This window comes from Centrocercus urophasianus, unplaced genomic scaffold (assembly GCF_019232065.1).
Source record: "Centrocercus urophasianus isolate 14NV4802_14NV808 unplaced genomic scaffold, USGS_Curo_1.0 seq_25, whole genome shotgun sequence".
In the NCBI taxonomy this organism is placed as follows: domain Eukaryota; kingdom Metazoa; phylum Chordata; class Aves; order Galliformes; family Phasianidae; genus Centrocercus; species Centrocercus urophasianus.
In genome coordinates, this window is record NW_024884811.1 from 16,606,462 (window position 1) to 16,621,384 (window position 14,923).

General features: G+C 43.0%; 1 protein-coding gene across 1 annotated transcript in view; it reads left to right on the forward strand.

The window, feature by feature from the left end:
* Positions 1–4,384: 4,384 nt before the first annotated feature.
* Positions 4,385–14,923, forward strand: part of AMACR (alpha-methylacyl-CoA racemase) — a 22,508-nt gene continuing 11,969 nt past the window's right edge. Inside the window, exons 1-3 of the mRNA XM_042825697.1 lie at positions 4,385–4,649; positions 10,419–10,562; positions 12,671–12,831. Coding sequence (XP_042681631.1) covers positions 4,400–4,649; positions 10,419–10,562; positions 12,671–12,831 — 555 coding nt within the window. The 5' untranslated portion in view covers positions 4,385–4,399. The remainder of the gene's footprint in view (positions 4,650–10,418; positions 10,563–12,670; positions 12,832–14,923) is intronic.

A 14,923-nucleotide genomic window follows, 5' to 3' on the forward strand; every position in this document is an offset into this window, starting at 1 on the left:
CTGGAAACTGCAGCATAGGAAGTTCTGCATGTGCGCAAGAACTTCTTTACAGTGAGGTGACGGAGCACTGGAACAGGCTGCCCAGGGAGGTGGTGGAGTCTCCTTCTCTGGAGATGTTCCAGACCTGCCTGGATGCCTACCTGTGCGACCTGCTGTAGGGAACCTGCTTTGGCAGGGGGGTTGGACTCGATGATCTCTGGAGGTCCCTTCCAACCCCTACAATTCTGTGTGATTCTGTGATAAAATACATTCTTTTTACATGCATATATATATGCACACATAAAAATTTAAATCCATAAGGTTTCCTTTAAAAAATTCATTTTCCTTTACGGTATGGCTATTTTCATTCATTTGGGGCAGCACAACCTGCTTAAAAACAAGAATATCCACATGCATATTAAGGTTGTTTGTATTATCTGTTATGATGACCAGTGATACAAAATATAGTTTTGCCATTCTCATTTTACACAATTTTCACAAGTTTTGTACAACTTGGCATGCTAAGATAGAGTGGGAAGCAACTGAAAAACACCACAAAAACTTTCTGACAGACAGCAACATGGGAACACATTCTCTATACAGGAACTAAGTGGTTGTGCCGTGAGTAAATGTGAAAAGTCCTGGATGAAATTTACTTTGCTTTTGTCTGCATCTTCTAACCTACAAAAGAGCGGACGCATCATATCAGATGAAATATTTCAGATAGTATGTCAGTTCAGATCAACGCTTTCTTTCAGGAATACATGTTCCTCAGGAAAGTCCACCTTTGCTTTCTCAAACCATCTAAGATCAAAAAATGAAAAAGAATATGAACTAATTATAAACTAAATAAATTTGGCCATAGCTAAGGTACAAATTAATGCCTTATTGGTGACAGTGTGGCTGTGTGACAGAAGCAGTTCATAAAAACAAAAGCCTTTCACACTGACAAAACTAGAAAAATTGCCTATGGTGCGTACTGTGGAAGACACTAGTCAGCAGGAATGTCTTGCTGGAAAGGAACTAGGGCAAGATTGGCAATTAGTGGAACACATGATGCCCACTGGAGACCTGAAGCTCGGTATCTGGGCTCAGGCAATCAAAATCCAGGAATAATTGTGGCACAGACTTTCCAGTCCATACAATAGCAGTTAATAATAAACTTGCAGGAAAATATTTATTTTCCTCAGTTTAGCCAGCATAAAGGTTAGTCAAATCTATTTGCCAATCTCTTCATCTAAATCAAGAAAGCACAGTAACACCATAAGGTACAACTCAAAGGTGAATACTCTAATTTAGGTACAAGGGTAGAGGTCCAAAGTACAGAAATCACTGTCACAGACATTAGTAACTTGTCCTGTTTCAACAGAGTAATAGGGAGTAAACCAAACATTAATGGCAAAGCTTACTCTTTGCAGCAAGGCCAGATCTTCACTCCAGTCACTGCCTGGATTGAACAAATCGAAAAGAGCAGAATTTCTAGGATATGTTGATTTTAATGTAATATCACACATCTGTTCTCTGTGGATGGGAGTGGGCTTCCATTTCTAAATCTGTAGTTCATAGCCTCAGAAAGACAGACTCTTGGGCAGTATGAATTCACAGCTACTTCAGACTGACCTCACTCACACCCATTACCTCTGCAGTATTGAACTTATACAGCCACCTATTTCTTGCTGCATGTTAATGAATCAAAGTAAATGATATTGTGTATATCAGCGCTGTACTGTTCTTACTGCAAGCCTATGAAAGGGGATGGCTGCTTGCTTTCAACACATATTTTGTGTGATACGACTTGTTGCTTTGGGAGAATTTCTTGGATGCAGATCATGAGTGTCATCCCTTCATAAACTAGTATATCTGTTTCTCTCTTACACCTATGTATTTCTTAACTTGTTAAAATGCAAATTTCAAAGTGAATTTAATGCTCATAGTTTTGCTCTCACTTTCCTGAAGCTGAAATCATTTAATAATGTTTTAACTTGAATGTTGTTGCTACAGAGTACCCACTGAAATGGCCAATGACAGCAAAAAAAAACCAAGAAAACAACCAGGTGTACAGCACTACATAAATGGGTTGCTCTGACAAAACTGGCAAAATCCAGAGGTCACCCAGTTTGTGATTAGAGCATTATTTAAATATGTTAAACCAAAAAATGACAGGTGAAAAGAAGGGGATGCAACAGAAATTTTATGTTCCTATTCAGCACAAATGCCAAGACTCTAAGATGAGAGGAGACAAACAAAATTGAGAATCACTTAAAGAAACACAGTGCCCCAGTAATGTCATGGTAACATGAAAACAAATCTATATATAGAAATGTGTCTCTAAAGGAGATGAATTATACAGGAAACAAGCCAGTTTCACTTGAATGAAAATGCATATATTTTTATACTTCTTGTAAATGGCAGCATTCAGTGGATATACAATGGATACAATCTGTGCTTCCATTAGAGACCAGGCACCTACTTGAAAACTTGAATATTCTGGACATAGTTCTTTTCTGTTGGCTAGCACAGAGTTAAAAAAAAAAATCAGCATTCACATTTGCAGCCCATACTCAGTTTTGTAGTCCAAGTAACTTAGGAATAAATGAAAAAAAAAGACAAAACAGTTGTCTTTAAGGGCCTCTTTGTTCTGCTAACTTGACATACTGGGAGTGGGACATATACTTGAAAAGCCCTGTTACTTCGATGCCTGCTCCACTGCTTTTCCCAGATGGATGTCCATTCTTACCACCAGACTAAACAGAAAAAAAATGACTGTAGCCTCCAGTCAAATGTGGCTACTTTTCAGGCAGGCAGCATTAAAAGAGCAATGAATACAGAGTATATGAATACAGGCTTTATTAAACTAAACAGAACTACCTGTGCTGTGTGAAGGGGAAGTGGTGAAATCATCAGGAAGACTTCATTCCAGAACCTAGAAAGAGCCTACAAGAAATTTATAGATGGACACTTTGTCAGGCAGTGAGGACAAAGAGTAACGCCTCTAAATCAGAAGAGAGTAGATCTAGATTAGACATTAAAAAAAAAAAAATTCATTGTGAGGGTGATAGACACTGGCATAGGTTGACCAGAAAAGCTGGGGTTGTCCTATCCCTTGAGTTGTTCAAGGCCAGGTTGAATGGGGTTTTGAGCAACATGGTTAAGTGGGAGGTGTCGCTATCCACAGCTGTGTTTTGGAACTAGATGATTGTTAAGGTTCCTTCCAACCCAAGCCATTCTATGACTCTATGGTAAAACAGGAGACATTTCTGGCTTAAGCTCCACAATGCTCTTCATGAGGCAGATGTCCCCCACAATGAAGATCTTCCCTTTGTGGCACTGCCGAGCTGATGGCTCCAGATGGGTGAGCCCTAAAATCTTTGTTAAAATTTTTATTTATTTAAAATCTCAGTGACATATTTGATATAAGCAGTTGTGCCAGCTCTGTCTTGACCACTTTACCTGGGAGATAGGCTGTGAGAGGTGGGGCTGTTCAGCCTGGAGAAGAGAAGGCTCTGGGGAAACCTGAGAGCAGCCTGTCAGTACTTAAATAAGGCCTGCAAGAAAGAGGAGGACAGACTGTTCAGTAGGGTCTGTTGTGATAGGAGCAAGGGAGATGGCTTCAAACTAAGAGGGGAGATTTATATTGGATATAGAGAAGTTTTTTAAAATATGGGTGGTGAGGCACTGGAACAGGCTGCCCAGAGAGGTGGTGGGGTGCTCTATCCCTGAAGACACTGAAGGTGAGACTGGAGCAGTTGTCTGAGCACCCTGATCTAGATGCAGATGTCCCCATTCTTTGCAGGGGAGTTGGACTAGATGGCATGTAAGGCTCCCTTACAACTAAAACTATTCTGTGATTCTACAATCTGCTGAGGGCAATCTGCTAAGTGGTTAAGATGTCTATGTTGTGAGAACTGACTCTCCAGCAGCGATTACAACAGCTGTAGCATGACCAGATAGCCCAGCTAACGGGCAAATCTGGTGAGGGGAAAAAAACAAACAAAAAGGTTTTTACCAGCTCATCCACTAATATCTTGGAGTATACCACGGGGAGGCTGAAGAATGTGTGTGTTTGCAGCCTCGTGAACCCTCCGCAGCAGCTTCACAAAGCAAGAAAAGGCGACTAGAGGGGCCCTGTAAAACACGACCCCGCAGTTCTTCTGTAAACTGTTGATTTTCACATTCCTCGCTGTCCGCCTGACCCTCATCCAGAAGGGAAAGCACATCGTAGAGCCTCAGCCTCACCAAAAGCCAACGGCGCGAGCAGCAAACCCACCGCTCGCCAGACATCCGCACCCTGGGCGGAACACGGGACCGATCCAAACGGCCCGAGGGGCGCCACGCCCCGCTCCCCCCTGGGGCCCGTCAGCGCCCGCTGCTGCCGTTCGAGGATCGATGGTCTCGGCGCTCGGCAGGCAGCGGCCGCGCCATGGCGCTGAGCGGGCTGCGGGTGTTGGAGCTGGCGGGTTTGGCGCCGGCGCCGCTGTGTGGCATGATCCTCGCCGACTTCGGGGCCCGCGTGGTGCGGGTGGACCGGGCCCCCCGCTCCGCCGTGGCCACCGACGTGCAGGGCCGCGGCAAGCGCTCCTTGGCGCTCGACCTCAAGCGGCCCCCGGGCGCGGCGGCTCTGAGGCGGCTGTGCGGCGGGGCGGACGTGCTGATCGAGCCCTTTCGCCACGGTGAGGCGGCGGAGCCCCGGGTTAGGAATTGGGGCTGCGCTGCGGGGAGCTGCGCTCGGGGCGGCTCCACGGCGGCGGCTCCGCGAGAGGGAGAGGGCGCGTGCGGTGCTGAAGGGAATCCCTCAGTTTGTGGCCCTTTTGATGTAGGAGGAATGGGAAGGGAAAACAGCTTCTGGGAGTTTATTTCCCTCGGCCGGGTAGGACAGACGGGGATTTGTGGAATCCATCCGACCAGCTGCACCAAAGGGAGAAACCGTGCTGTGCCAGGCCGTGCCCCACACTGCCTGGGGCAGGCTGAGCATGTGGTGCTGGGCAGCGGCCGTACGTCTGACGAGGCGTGTGTGAGCGTGGGCGGCGGTCCCGCGGAGTCTGTCGGCCCTGCTTACACTTGCGAGGTTACCTTAGTAGATAGTCCTGGAGCTTGTGATTCCTCTGCAGGCAGCAGTTGTGTGTGAGATGCTTTATTCGTTCATAAATCATGTTTTTAACTTCAAGGATTTCTAGTTCCGAGGGATGGAACTTCTTCCCTACAAGGACAGAATGAGGGAGATGGGGCTGTTCAGCCAGGGGGAGAGACGGCTCTGAGGTGTCCTGATAGCAGCCTTACAGTATGTAAATAACGGCTGTAAGAAAGACAAGGACAGAGACTTCAGCAGGGTCTATTGTGACAGGACAGGGGGAAATGGCTTCAAACTAGGAGGGAAAATTTAGATGGGATTTACAGAAGTTCTTCACAGTAAGGGTGGTGAGGTACTTGAACGAGTTTCCCAGACAGGCTGTGGACACCCCGTTGCTGGAGACATTGAAGGTTAGACTGGAGCAATCTCTGAGCACCCTGATCTAGCTGCAGAAGTCCGCATTCATTGCAGGAGAGATAGGCTATGTGACCTTTAAGAATCTCTTTCAACTCGAATGGTTTTGTGATTCTATGATTATCTGGAAATGCAGGCAAATCTTTAACTAGACAGTAAGGTTTATGGCCTAAAACTATAAAAGGTAAATGTGTGATCCAGCATAAACTTAATGTGAACCAATGAGATGAGAAGGGGTCTAAGTGGAAGGAGAGTTTCTTTAAGCATACATGTACTTTGACCTTCAGACAGTGATCTTGTGGCTCAGTGTTGTTAAACACCCCATCCTCACTGGTATCTGAAAATCTTGCTCATACAATAGCAAGAGATTCAGCAGAAAGTAGCCTTTGACTTTGTGTATTCTGAGCCAATACTGTATCTTTCTTGTCAAATAAGTGAATTTATGGAGGGAGGAATTTATATTGGGTTCTGTCAGTAACTCTTTCCACTGAAAGTTTTTATACAAGCCAGTCCTGAAGCTCTTGTGAACGTTCTTGACAACGGTTCCTGTTTTAAGCTATGAATCCTAAAAAGTTTTGTCTTTAGGAAGACTGAATTTTTTTTTTAATTTTCTCTTGGTAACCTTGCTCTTGGATGGTCATCCAACTCTTGGATGGACCTTGCTTTTCAGAGTAGGTGTGAGTAGAACTGCGGTACCAAATATCACCTGTTTCTCCGTAAATTAAATATTTTCAGTGCCCAGTAATACAAGAGAAGTAGGCCTGAAGGAATTTGAAGATGTAATAATTCTATGAACAATTTGAAACAAGTTGCAATAATAGGTTCTGGAGTAGAACAGACATATTAGTTATGTCAGTACTGGGACCTGTCCTGTTTAATGTGTTTATTGATGACCTGAACGAGGAGGTTGAGTGGACCCTCAGTAAGTTTGTGGATGATACCAAGCTTGGAGGAAGTATCAATTTGCCTGGGGGAAGGAAGATGCTACAGAGGGATCTGGAAAGGCTGCATCACTGGTCTGAGGCCCATAAAGATGAAGTTCACAGAATTCCACAGAATTTTATGAAAGGGACCTTTAAGGGTCATCTAATCCAAACCCCATGCAATGAACAGGGACATGCACAGCTCAATTAGGTTGCTCAGGGTGTGATACAGTTTCTCTTGAAAGTTTCCAGGGACAGGGCTTCAACCACAGGTTGTTCTGGGCAACGTGTTCCAGAGCCTAACCACCCTCACTATAAAAGATTTTCTGCTTATATCCAACGTCAGTCTACCCTCTTCAAGATTGAAGCCGTTTCCATTGTTCTATCACCACAGACCCTGCAAAAGAGTCTGTCCCTTTTCATGTAGCTTCTCTTCAGATAATGAAAGGCTCACCTCAGAGCCCTCTCTTCTCCAGGCTGAACAGCCCCAGCTCTTTCAGCCTGTAGTTGTTGAAGTGGTGTTCCATTCCTTGGATTGTTCTTGTGGCCCTCGTCTGGATGCACTCCAACAGGTCTTTGTCTCCCCTGTACTGAGGACTCCACATCCCAGTGCAATACTTCAGGTGAGGCCTCACCAGCACAGAGTAGACGGGCAGGATCACCTCCCTTGCCCTGCTGGCCAAACTTCTTTTGATGCAGCCCAGGATACAATTGGCTTTCTGGGCTGCAAGGGCACAGTTTCCCATCCATCATTACCCTAGGTCTTTTTAGGAGGACTGCTCCTTTCATCCCCCAGCTTTTATTGGTAATGAAGATTGCCCTGACCCAGGTGCAAGATTTGTTGCATCTCATGAGTTTCACCCGGGCATACTGCTGAAGCCTGTCTAGATCTACCTGGATGGCATTCTGTCCCTCTGGTGTGTTGCCCGCACCACACAGCTTGGTGTCATCAGCAGAGACTTGCTGAGGGTGCGCTCAACTGCACTGTCCATTTTTTCTTCATTGAAGAAGATATTAAAGAGTATAAATTCCAGCACTGACTTCTGGGGACCCCACTTGTCACTGATCTCCATCCAGATGGAGCCATTGACCACCACTGTCTAGACTCAATCCTGCAGCCAGTTATTCATTCATTGAACAGTCCACCCATCAAATCCATATCTCTCCAATTTGGAGAGAAGGATGCTGTGGGATAGCTTTTCAAAGGCTTACTAAAGTCCAAATAGATGATATCAGTGGCTTTTTCCTTGACCATTGATGCAGTGACACCATCATAAAATGCCACTAAGGTTGGTCAAAGGGGATTTGCCCTTGGTGAAGCCATGCTGGTTCTTCCCTGTCACCTCACAGCTCTCCATGTGCCTTAACATAGCTTCCAGGAGGATCTCCTCCATGATCTTTCCTGACACAGAAGTGAAACTGACAATTTGGCAGTTCCTGGGGTCACCCTTTTTACCCATTTTAAAAATGGGTGTGACGTTGCCTTTTGTTCAGTCACCAGGGACATCACCTGATTGCCATGACTTTTGAAATGTCACTGAGAGTGGCTTGGTGACTACATCAGCTCGTCCCCTCAGGACTTGTGGATGCATCTCATTGGAACCCACAGACTTGTGGATATTCAAGTTCCTCAGGTGCCCAAAGACCTGATCTTCGCTTACAGTGGGAAGGATATTCCCTGTATTACCTGATCTCCCACTACCTAGCCAAACATTTGAGGGCTGTGTGGCAAGCAGTTATCAGAGAAGATGGAAGCGAATAATTTCCTCAGCCTTCTCCTTGTTACTGTTTTACCAGCTTACTGGTGTCACTCACTAGGGGAGTACACCCTCGTGGACTTTCGTTTTATGGCTGAGGTACCTGAAGAAGCCTTTCTTGCTCTTTTTGGCATCCCTTGACAAGGTCAGTTCAAGCTAGGCCTTGGCTTTCTCGACGCTATCCCTATGTAGCCCATCTTTTGACCACAAACTCATTGCCAAGTAAGCCATTTTGTTGTCCAGAAAACCAAAGCTCTTCAGCGGCAGTGGCCACAAAGCCAGGTATTTAAAGATCAGATCCTTTGATTTGTTTCCATATCCTTAGCCAACACAGGAGGCAAAGAGGAGATCTTTGATGATCGATGCATTGAATTCCTTTAGCTGTTGTCTCAAGGCCCTGAAGCACTTGACCCATGTATAGCTGCTTCATCTCTCCCTATATGGAAAAGCATATGGGGTTATGGCCTTGACAGCTGTACCAGACTAGGTAGTTTCCTGGTGACATCTTGACTCCCAGCAGACTTCTCTAAGAACAGGGTCTGCTTATCATGTTGGACATCAGTTCCTTGGAGGCAGGAATCACATACAACTAATACCCATCTCTTTTTCTTCAACATGACTCAATAAGACCAAGTGCCAGGTGCTGCACTTTAGCCACAAAAACACCAGAGATTGCTACAGGCTTGGAGCGGAGTGTCTGGATGACAGTGTGGAGGACATGGACCTGGGGGTGCTTACTGATGTTCTAATATACATGAGCCAGCAGTGTGCCCTACTGTCCACAAAGGTCGATGGCATCCTATCTTGTCTCAAAAATGGTGTAGCCAGCAGGAGCAGGGAGGTGAATGTCCCCCAGTACTCAGCTCTGGTGAGGCTGGACCTCAGGTATTGTGTTCAGTTTGGGGCTTCTCACTACAAGACAGTTGTAGAGGCCTTGAAGCGTGTCCGGAGGAGGGCAGTGAAGTTCATGAGAATCTGAAGCGCAAGACTTAAGAGGGAACTGGGCCTGAGGGAACTGGGATTGTTTAGTCTGAAAGAAACTCGAGGTAGACCTTATCACTCTCTACAGCCACCTGAAGGGAGGTTATGGTGAGGTGAGGTTTGGCCTCTTCTTCCACATGACAAGCAGTAGGGCTAGAGGGAGTGGCCAGAAGTTGGGCCATGGCAGGTTCGGGTTGGATAGTGGGAAGAATTTCTTCTCAGAGAGTGGTCAGATGCTGGAAGAGGCTGACGAGAGCGGTAGTTAGTCACCGTCCCTGAAGGTGTTCATGAAACATTTAGATGTTGTACTGAAGGACGTGGTTTAGTGGGAAATATTGGTGGTACGTGTGTGGTTGGACTGGATGATCTTGGTGGTCTTTTCCAACCTTGATGATTCTGTGATTCTATGGGGAGTCAATCCCTCCTCTCCAAACTGACTCTGCCTGCAATCCCAGTACAGATAATGTTTTATAGTCTGAACAGAAGGCACTGAGCCAATAATGATCTGTATTTATTTGCATCTTGAATCTGCTTCTTTTAAATCCATTATTTTAGAATGCAAGATCAAAAATTTGGGCTTGATTACTGTAAACCCATGCTGATCAAGCCTGTATTTCATTGATTTCTAAAAGTTCCTTTTTCTCTACATTAGAAAACAACACATTTTCTTTTGTGTAATTATTGCAAATAAATTGTGGAATATATAGTGGCATGGTCCATTTGCATTCATGAGTTAAAAGATACAGGCATGCGTGTTGTACTGAGAGACTAATATGATGAGGAGAATGAGCCTGGTCTAGTGGTCGGCAACCCTGCCCGTAGCATGGTGGTTGAAACTAGATGATCTTAGAGGTCCTTTTTAAACCAGGCCATTCTATGATTCTGTGATATATTCCAGTGAAAAATGGAAGCAATTTCATATCATTTAAATGTGGAAACTATAAGAGTAAACTCTTTCCTGGGGTGAATTGTTTTAAAGTTATGCCTGCTTTTTGTGGCTTTCTACTATAGAGCAGAGCAAGTTCTTGGCCTGCTTTTGGAAAACAAAACAGAAAGCAGAAGAATAAGAAATGACCCTAAACCTTAATTTGCACTTAATTGGCTTGCATTCAAAATGTATGCAGTTTGCTGGTAATTTGTTACATTCTGACTGTTAATGTTTTAGTATGAACAGTGATTTAGAATGTGTTATTTCAGAAATGGCAGTTCATTTCTGTTGTTTTATGAGTAAACCTTGAATCATCTATATGATTAAACATAAACGTGAATTAGGATTCTGTGCTTTGTCTCATTAAGGTGTCATGGAAAAACTTGGTCTTGGTCCAGAGGTCCTTCTGCATGAGAATCCCAGACTCATCTATGCTAGACTCACTGGATTTGGTCAGACAGGAAAATATGCCAAGTCTGCAGGTCACGACATCAATTATGTGGCTTTATCAGGTAGGCTGTAAAATTTTCTGTTGAATGAAATGTTATTTTTCTCCTAAGTCAAGACTCAAGCATTCACTGAGAAGTTCTTTGCACGTAGCTCAGATAACCTCAAATGCAGTCTGATGAGACCACTGACCTGGTCTAAAGCATACCTGTCAATGAAAGGAGGGTTTCTTTCTCCTTCTGCTGCTCCCTGCTCATTTCTCCAGTCAGCTCTGATGCTTGCTTAACCCCTGTGGAAACTCACTCAGGTCCTTAGCAAGTCAAAAACTAACCAGGAAAAAAGAGGATGTTTTTATGGCAGGAAATTGAGATGAAGCAGTTCATTAAGAGGTCTGACAGACATAAAATGCTCGTATGAGAAAGAATGAAATGTTGTTGGGACTGGACAGTTCTTTTTGGCAGCAACAGTGAGTTGTTAAGCTTGACCAGCATGACTCCTCAGACTGTACAGTTTTTTCCTTCCTTTGTGCTATTTATTGGAATAAGACTTTTTCTTTATAGAAAGGATGGATGTTTTTACGCATTTTTGTCTTTCTTTCTTTCGGAGCTTTTCTCCTTGAAAATCTTATTGTAATCCCCAAAGTTCTGTGGATAATATTGTGTGTATTTGTGGGCATCTGCTTTAAAGTAAAGGAAAACTAAACAGCCTAAGCTATGTGAGCATGTTTTGCTTTTCTTCTCTAAGTGTCTGTATTGATACCAAGCGAGAAGAAAGGAAGTTTAAAATAACCTGGTTTTGTCTGTAGTGCTGTTTTCTTACAGTATTGTGTTGTGGACAGAATGCTGATTTCAAGTATCACAGTTCTGCAGGTATGCAGCATTAAACAACAAAATTACCCTACTCTGATGATAGCAATCAGTGCATCTTCAGTGCTGTCAGGCATGGCCTCATTTACTGCTGTTCTCACTACTTCTGATTCTGCTGCTTCTCCAACTGTATGCAGGAGGAGAGAAATTGGGCCAAAAATTCTTGGTTTCTGCCAGCTTGAAGGAAACAAGACAAAGTATTTTAAAGATATCTGTCCTCAAAAATGAGATATTACATTATGGGTAGTTTCCCGATGAACTCTGGTTTTCTTTGAATAAATATGTTAATGTGATGGTGAATGAGAATCCTAAGATTGTTAAAATAGATTTCAGTTGGTGATGTGGCTTTACATTTGCATTACAAGCTTTGCAGAATTATTTGTACAGTGCACTCTGTTGTCTGTACTCAGGAAGTGAGTTGGAGCATTAGCTAACTAAATAGTGCCTCAGAATCACTCAGTTTTCAGGAGATTTTGACAATGTATATTGGGAGTCTCAGGCTTAGGTTAAAGGCTTAGGACAGACATGACCATATGCATAGTTTTATTTACCCGAACGAAGCTAAGAAGAATGAAGTGACAGTAAGAAGGCTGTTCAGATATCAGAAAAATGCTGACAGATTCAGAGCTGTGACTGAGGTAAATTTAGCTACCCTTTACTCTATCCTCTTTCATCTTCTGCATAGTTTCTGGCATAAACATAGGTTCCTAGTGTCTGTTGCATGCAGTCAGAGGTTACCTTTGTATGTTATTCATCCATTCCTCTGATACACAGCCTGTTTTTCAAGGATGGTTCAAGTGAGAGAATAGAATTGAGGATGTCAGCATGAAATCCTTCGTTAGTACTGTTAATTTGTAGGTTATGCGCACTGAAGATTGTAAATCTGCATTTTTACTTTAAAAACTTCAAACGAGGAAAATTCACTGTTGTTGCTCTGAGGAATGTTCGTAACCCCTACTGAATTTTTAATGGGAGTTCTATCCATGCAGAAGTATTAATATGGAACTATTGTTAATTTTCTGTGAAATGTACTTATGTAGCCAAATGATCAGTGATTTTTCTACAAAATTCTAACGTCTTTATTAATTTATATTTAGATACGTCTTTACTGATGTGATTTCAGATATGCTGTTATTTTGTGAATGACAGAGTAACTATTTGCTAAAATGTGGCAGGAGGTGAATCAGAAAGCCATTGAGAGAAGTTTGCTTTGGCCTGATTTTGCCTGCATAAATTGAAAAGAATGAAACTTGACTTACAAACATCAATGTTAATGCGTATGTTTGCTTTGTTTGCTCTGCTTTCAGGTGTGCTGTCAAAGCTGGGTAGAAAAGGTGAAAATCCATATGCGCCTTTAAATCTTCTAGCTGATTTTGCTGGTGGAGGTGTGTTATGTGCACTGGGCATTATTATAGCCCTTTATGAACGTACCATATCTGGCAAAGGGCAGGTTGTTGATGCAAGTATGGTAAGTCTTGTCTTGGGAAAGGGGTGGAAAAGTGGTTGAATTTGTTTTTCAGGACTTTTTTTTTATTTTTTCCCCACTCTAAATCTCTTAAAAGGAGGAAGTCGGAGCTACTGACTAACTTTAAAATTGAGAACTTGGAGTGGGAAAGTAAATAACCTCATAAAACAGCTATTTTTTCTACCTGTAGGCAGATTTCACATGTCACTGTTACCATGACATCCTTTCAACATGGGAGACATACTGAAGCTCTTCTCCAGTGCCTTTCCCTATTTTTCTTCTGCCAGTCTAACTTCTTCAAAAACTGTTAGCTGTGTACATTTGGTGAATAAATTTGATATTTAGAAATAGGGTATGCAATAAACAATACATTACAGCAAAAATAATGATCCTGATAAAATATTTGCATTAGTTTTGTCCTAGACAAAACTGCTTGTCAATTAGAGGTGGATCATGTCTTATGAGAAGCACTGTTCCCTAGAAAAATTACACAGCCATGGATCATTGCCAAGAAATTAATTTCAAACGCTTTGCATTAATGTGCTGTAAAATAAAGGATAATTCTTTTGTTGCTTAATAATTAATATTGCAGAATTTTTAATCACAGAATCATAGGATGGCTTGGGTTGGAAGTGAGCTCAAGGATCATCAAGCTCCAACCCCAGTACAGGGCCACCCATTTACACATATAGAATTAATATATGTTCACATTTATTCTTGAAACCTTTCAAGTGTGCTGTCTCCCCCTCTCCTCACCTCTCCTCCCTTCTCTCTTTCACTTTCCTCCTCTCTGAATTTGTGTGTGGGCTTGTTTTATTTCTAATTATTTTTAAAGTGTTTTTTGCATTCAGGTGAATGATGGGGAAAGGATTGGGTTTAGTAAATTCACAGAGGATGTGGATGTGGGAAGAGCTGCAAGCATGTTGGATGACAGGATTAGAATTGAAACTGACCTTTACAAATCAGAGAGATGACCTGAAAAGAATTGGCTGAAATTCATTGAGACCTTTGCTCTGTAATTTTCTAAAACAGAAACAATTAGCTGCACAAATGTGATATGAGAACAATAGTCTGAAGTATCATCCTGGAGGTTTATAGTAGTCACAAGCTGAACATGAGTCAACAATGTAATATTGTTGTAAAACACATACACACTGTATTGGGATGTATAAACAGGAAATAGAGCCGGCAAGGTTTCTTAAGTGATTCTTCCAATCTGGTCAGTATTTCTAAAGCCTCAGAAAAATACTTTTTCTGACACTGGACATTGTCCTTCAGAAAAAAAAGGTCCCATTAAAGGAGATCTAATGAACATAACAGAAATGATTATGAGTGTAAAAAACGTGGCCTACAAAGGAAAATTGAGAAGATTTGCATCTTTGAAAACATATGGCAAGTCTTCGAATACTTAAAACACTTCTTGTAGTTCAGAATAGAATGGTTCAATTGGAAGGGACCTTAAGAGATAATTTAGCTCAACTATTTGAAGTATTACTTCATCTTCACTACTCACAGAAACACAGAGTTGTAGGGGCTGGAAGGGACCTTTAGAGATTATTGAATCCAACCCCCTTGCAAAGCATGCTTTCTACAGCAGGCTGCACAGGTAGGCGTCTAGGTGGGTGTTGAGTATCTCGAGAGAAGGAGAATCCACAACCCTCCTAAGCAGCCAATTCCAGTGCTCTGCCATCCGTACTGTGAAGAAGTTCTTTCACATATTGCTGCAGAATTTCCTATGCTCTAGTTTTCAGCTGTTACAGAATCACAGAATCCCATTAAAAAAAAAATCCCATGGCCAGGACTGGAGAGACCTCAAGGATCATGAATCTCCAACCCCCCTGCCACATGCAGGGCCACCAACCTCCCCATTTAATACTACACCAGGCTGCCCAGGGCCCCATCCAACCTGGCCTCGAACACCTCCAGGGAGGGGGCATCCACAACCTCTCTGGGCAGCCTGTTCCAGCACCTCACCACTCTCTCTGTAAAGAACTTCCCTCTGACATCCAACCTCAATCTTTCCTCCCTCAACTTAAAACCATTTCCCCTTGTCCTGCTGTTATCTACCCTTTCAAAGAGTTGATTCCCCTCCTAT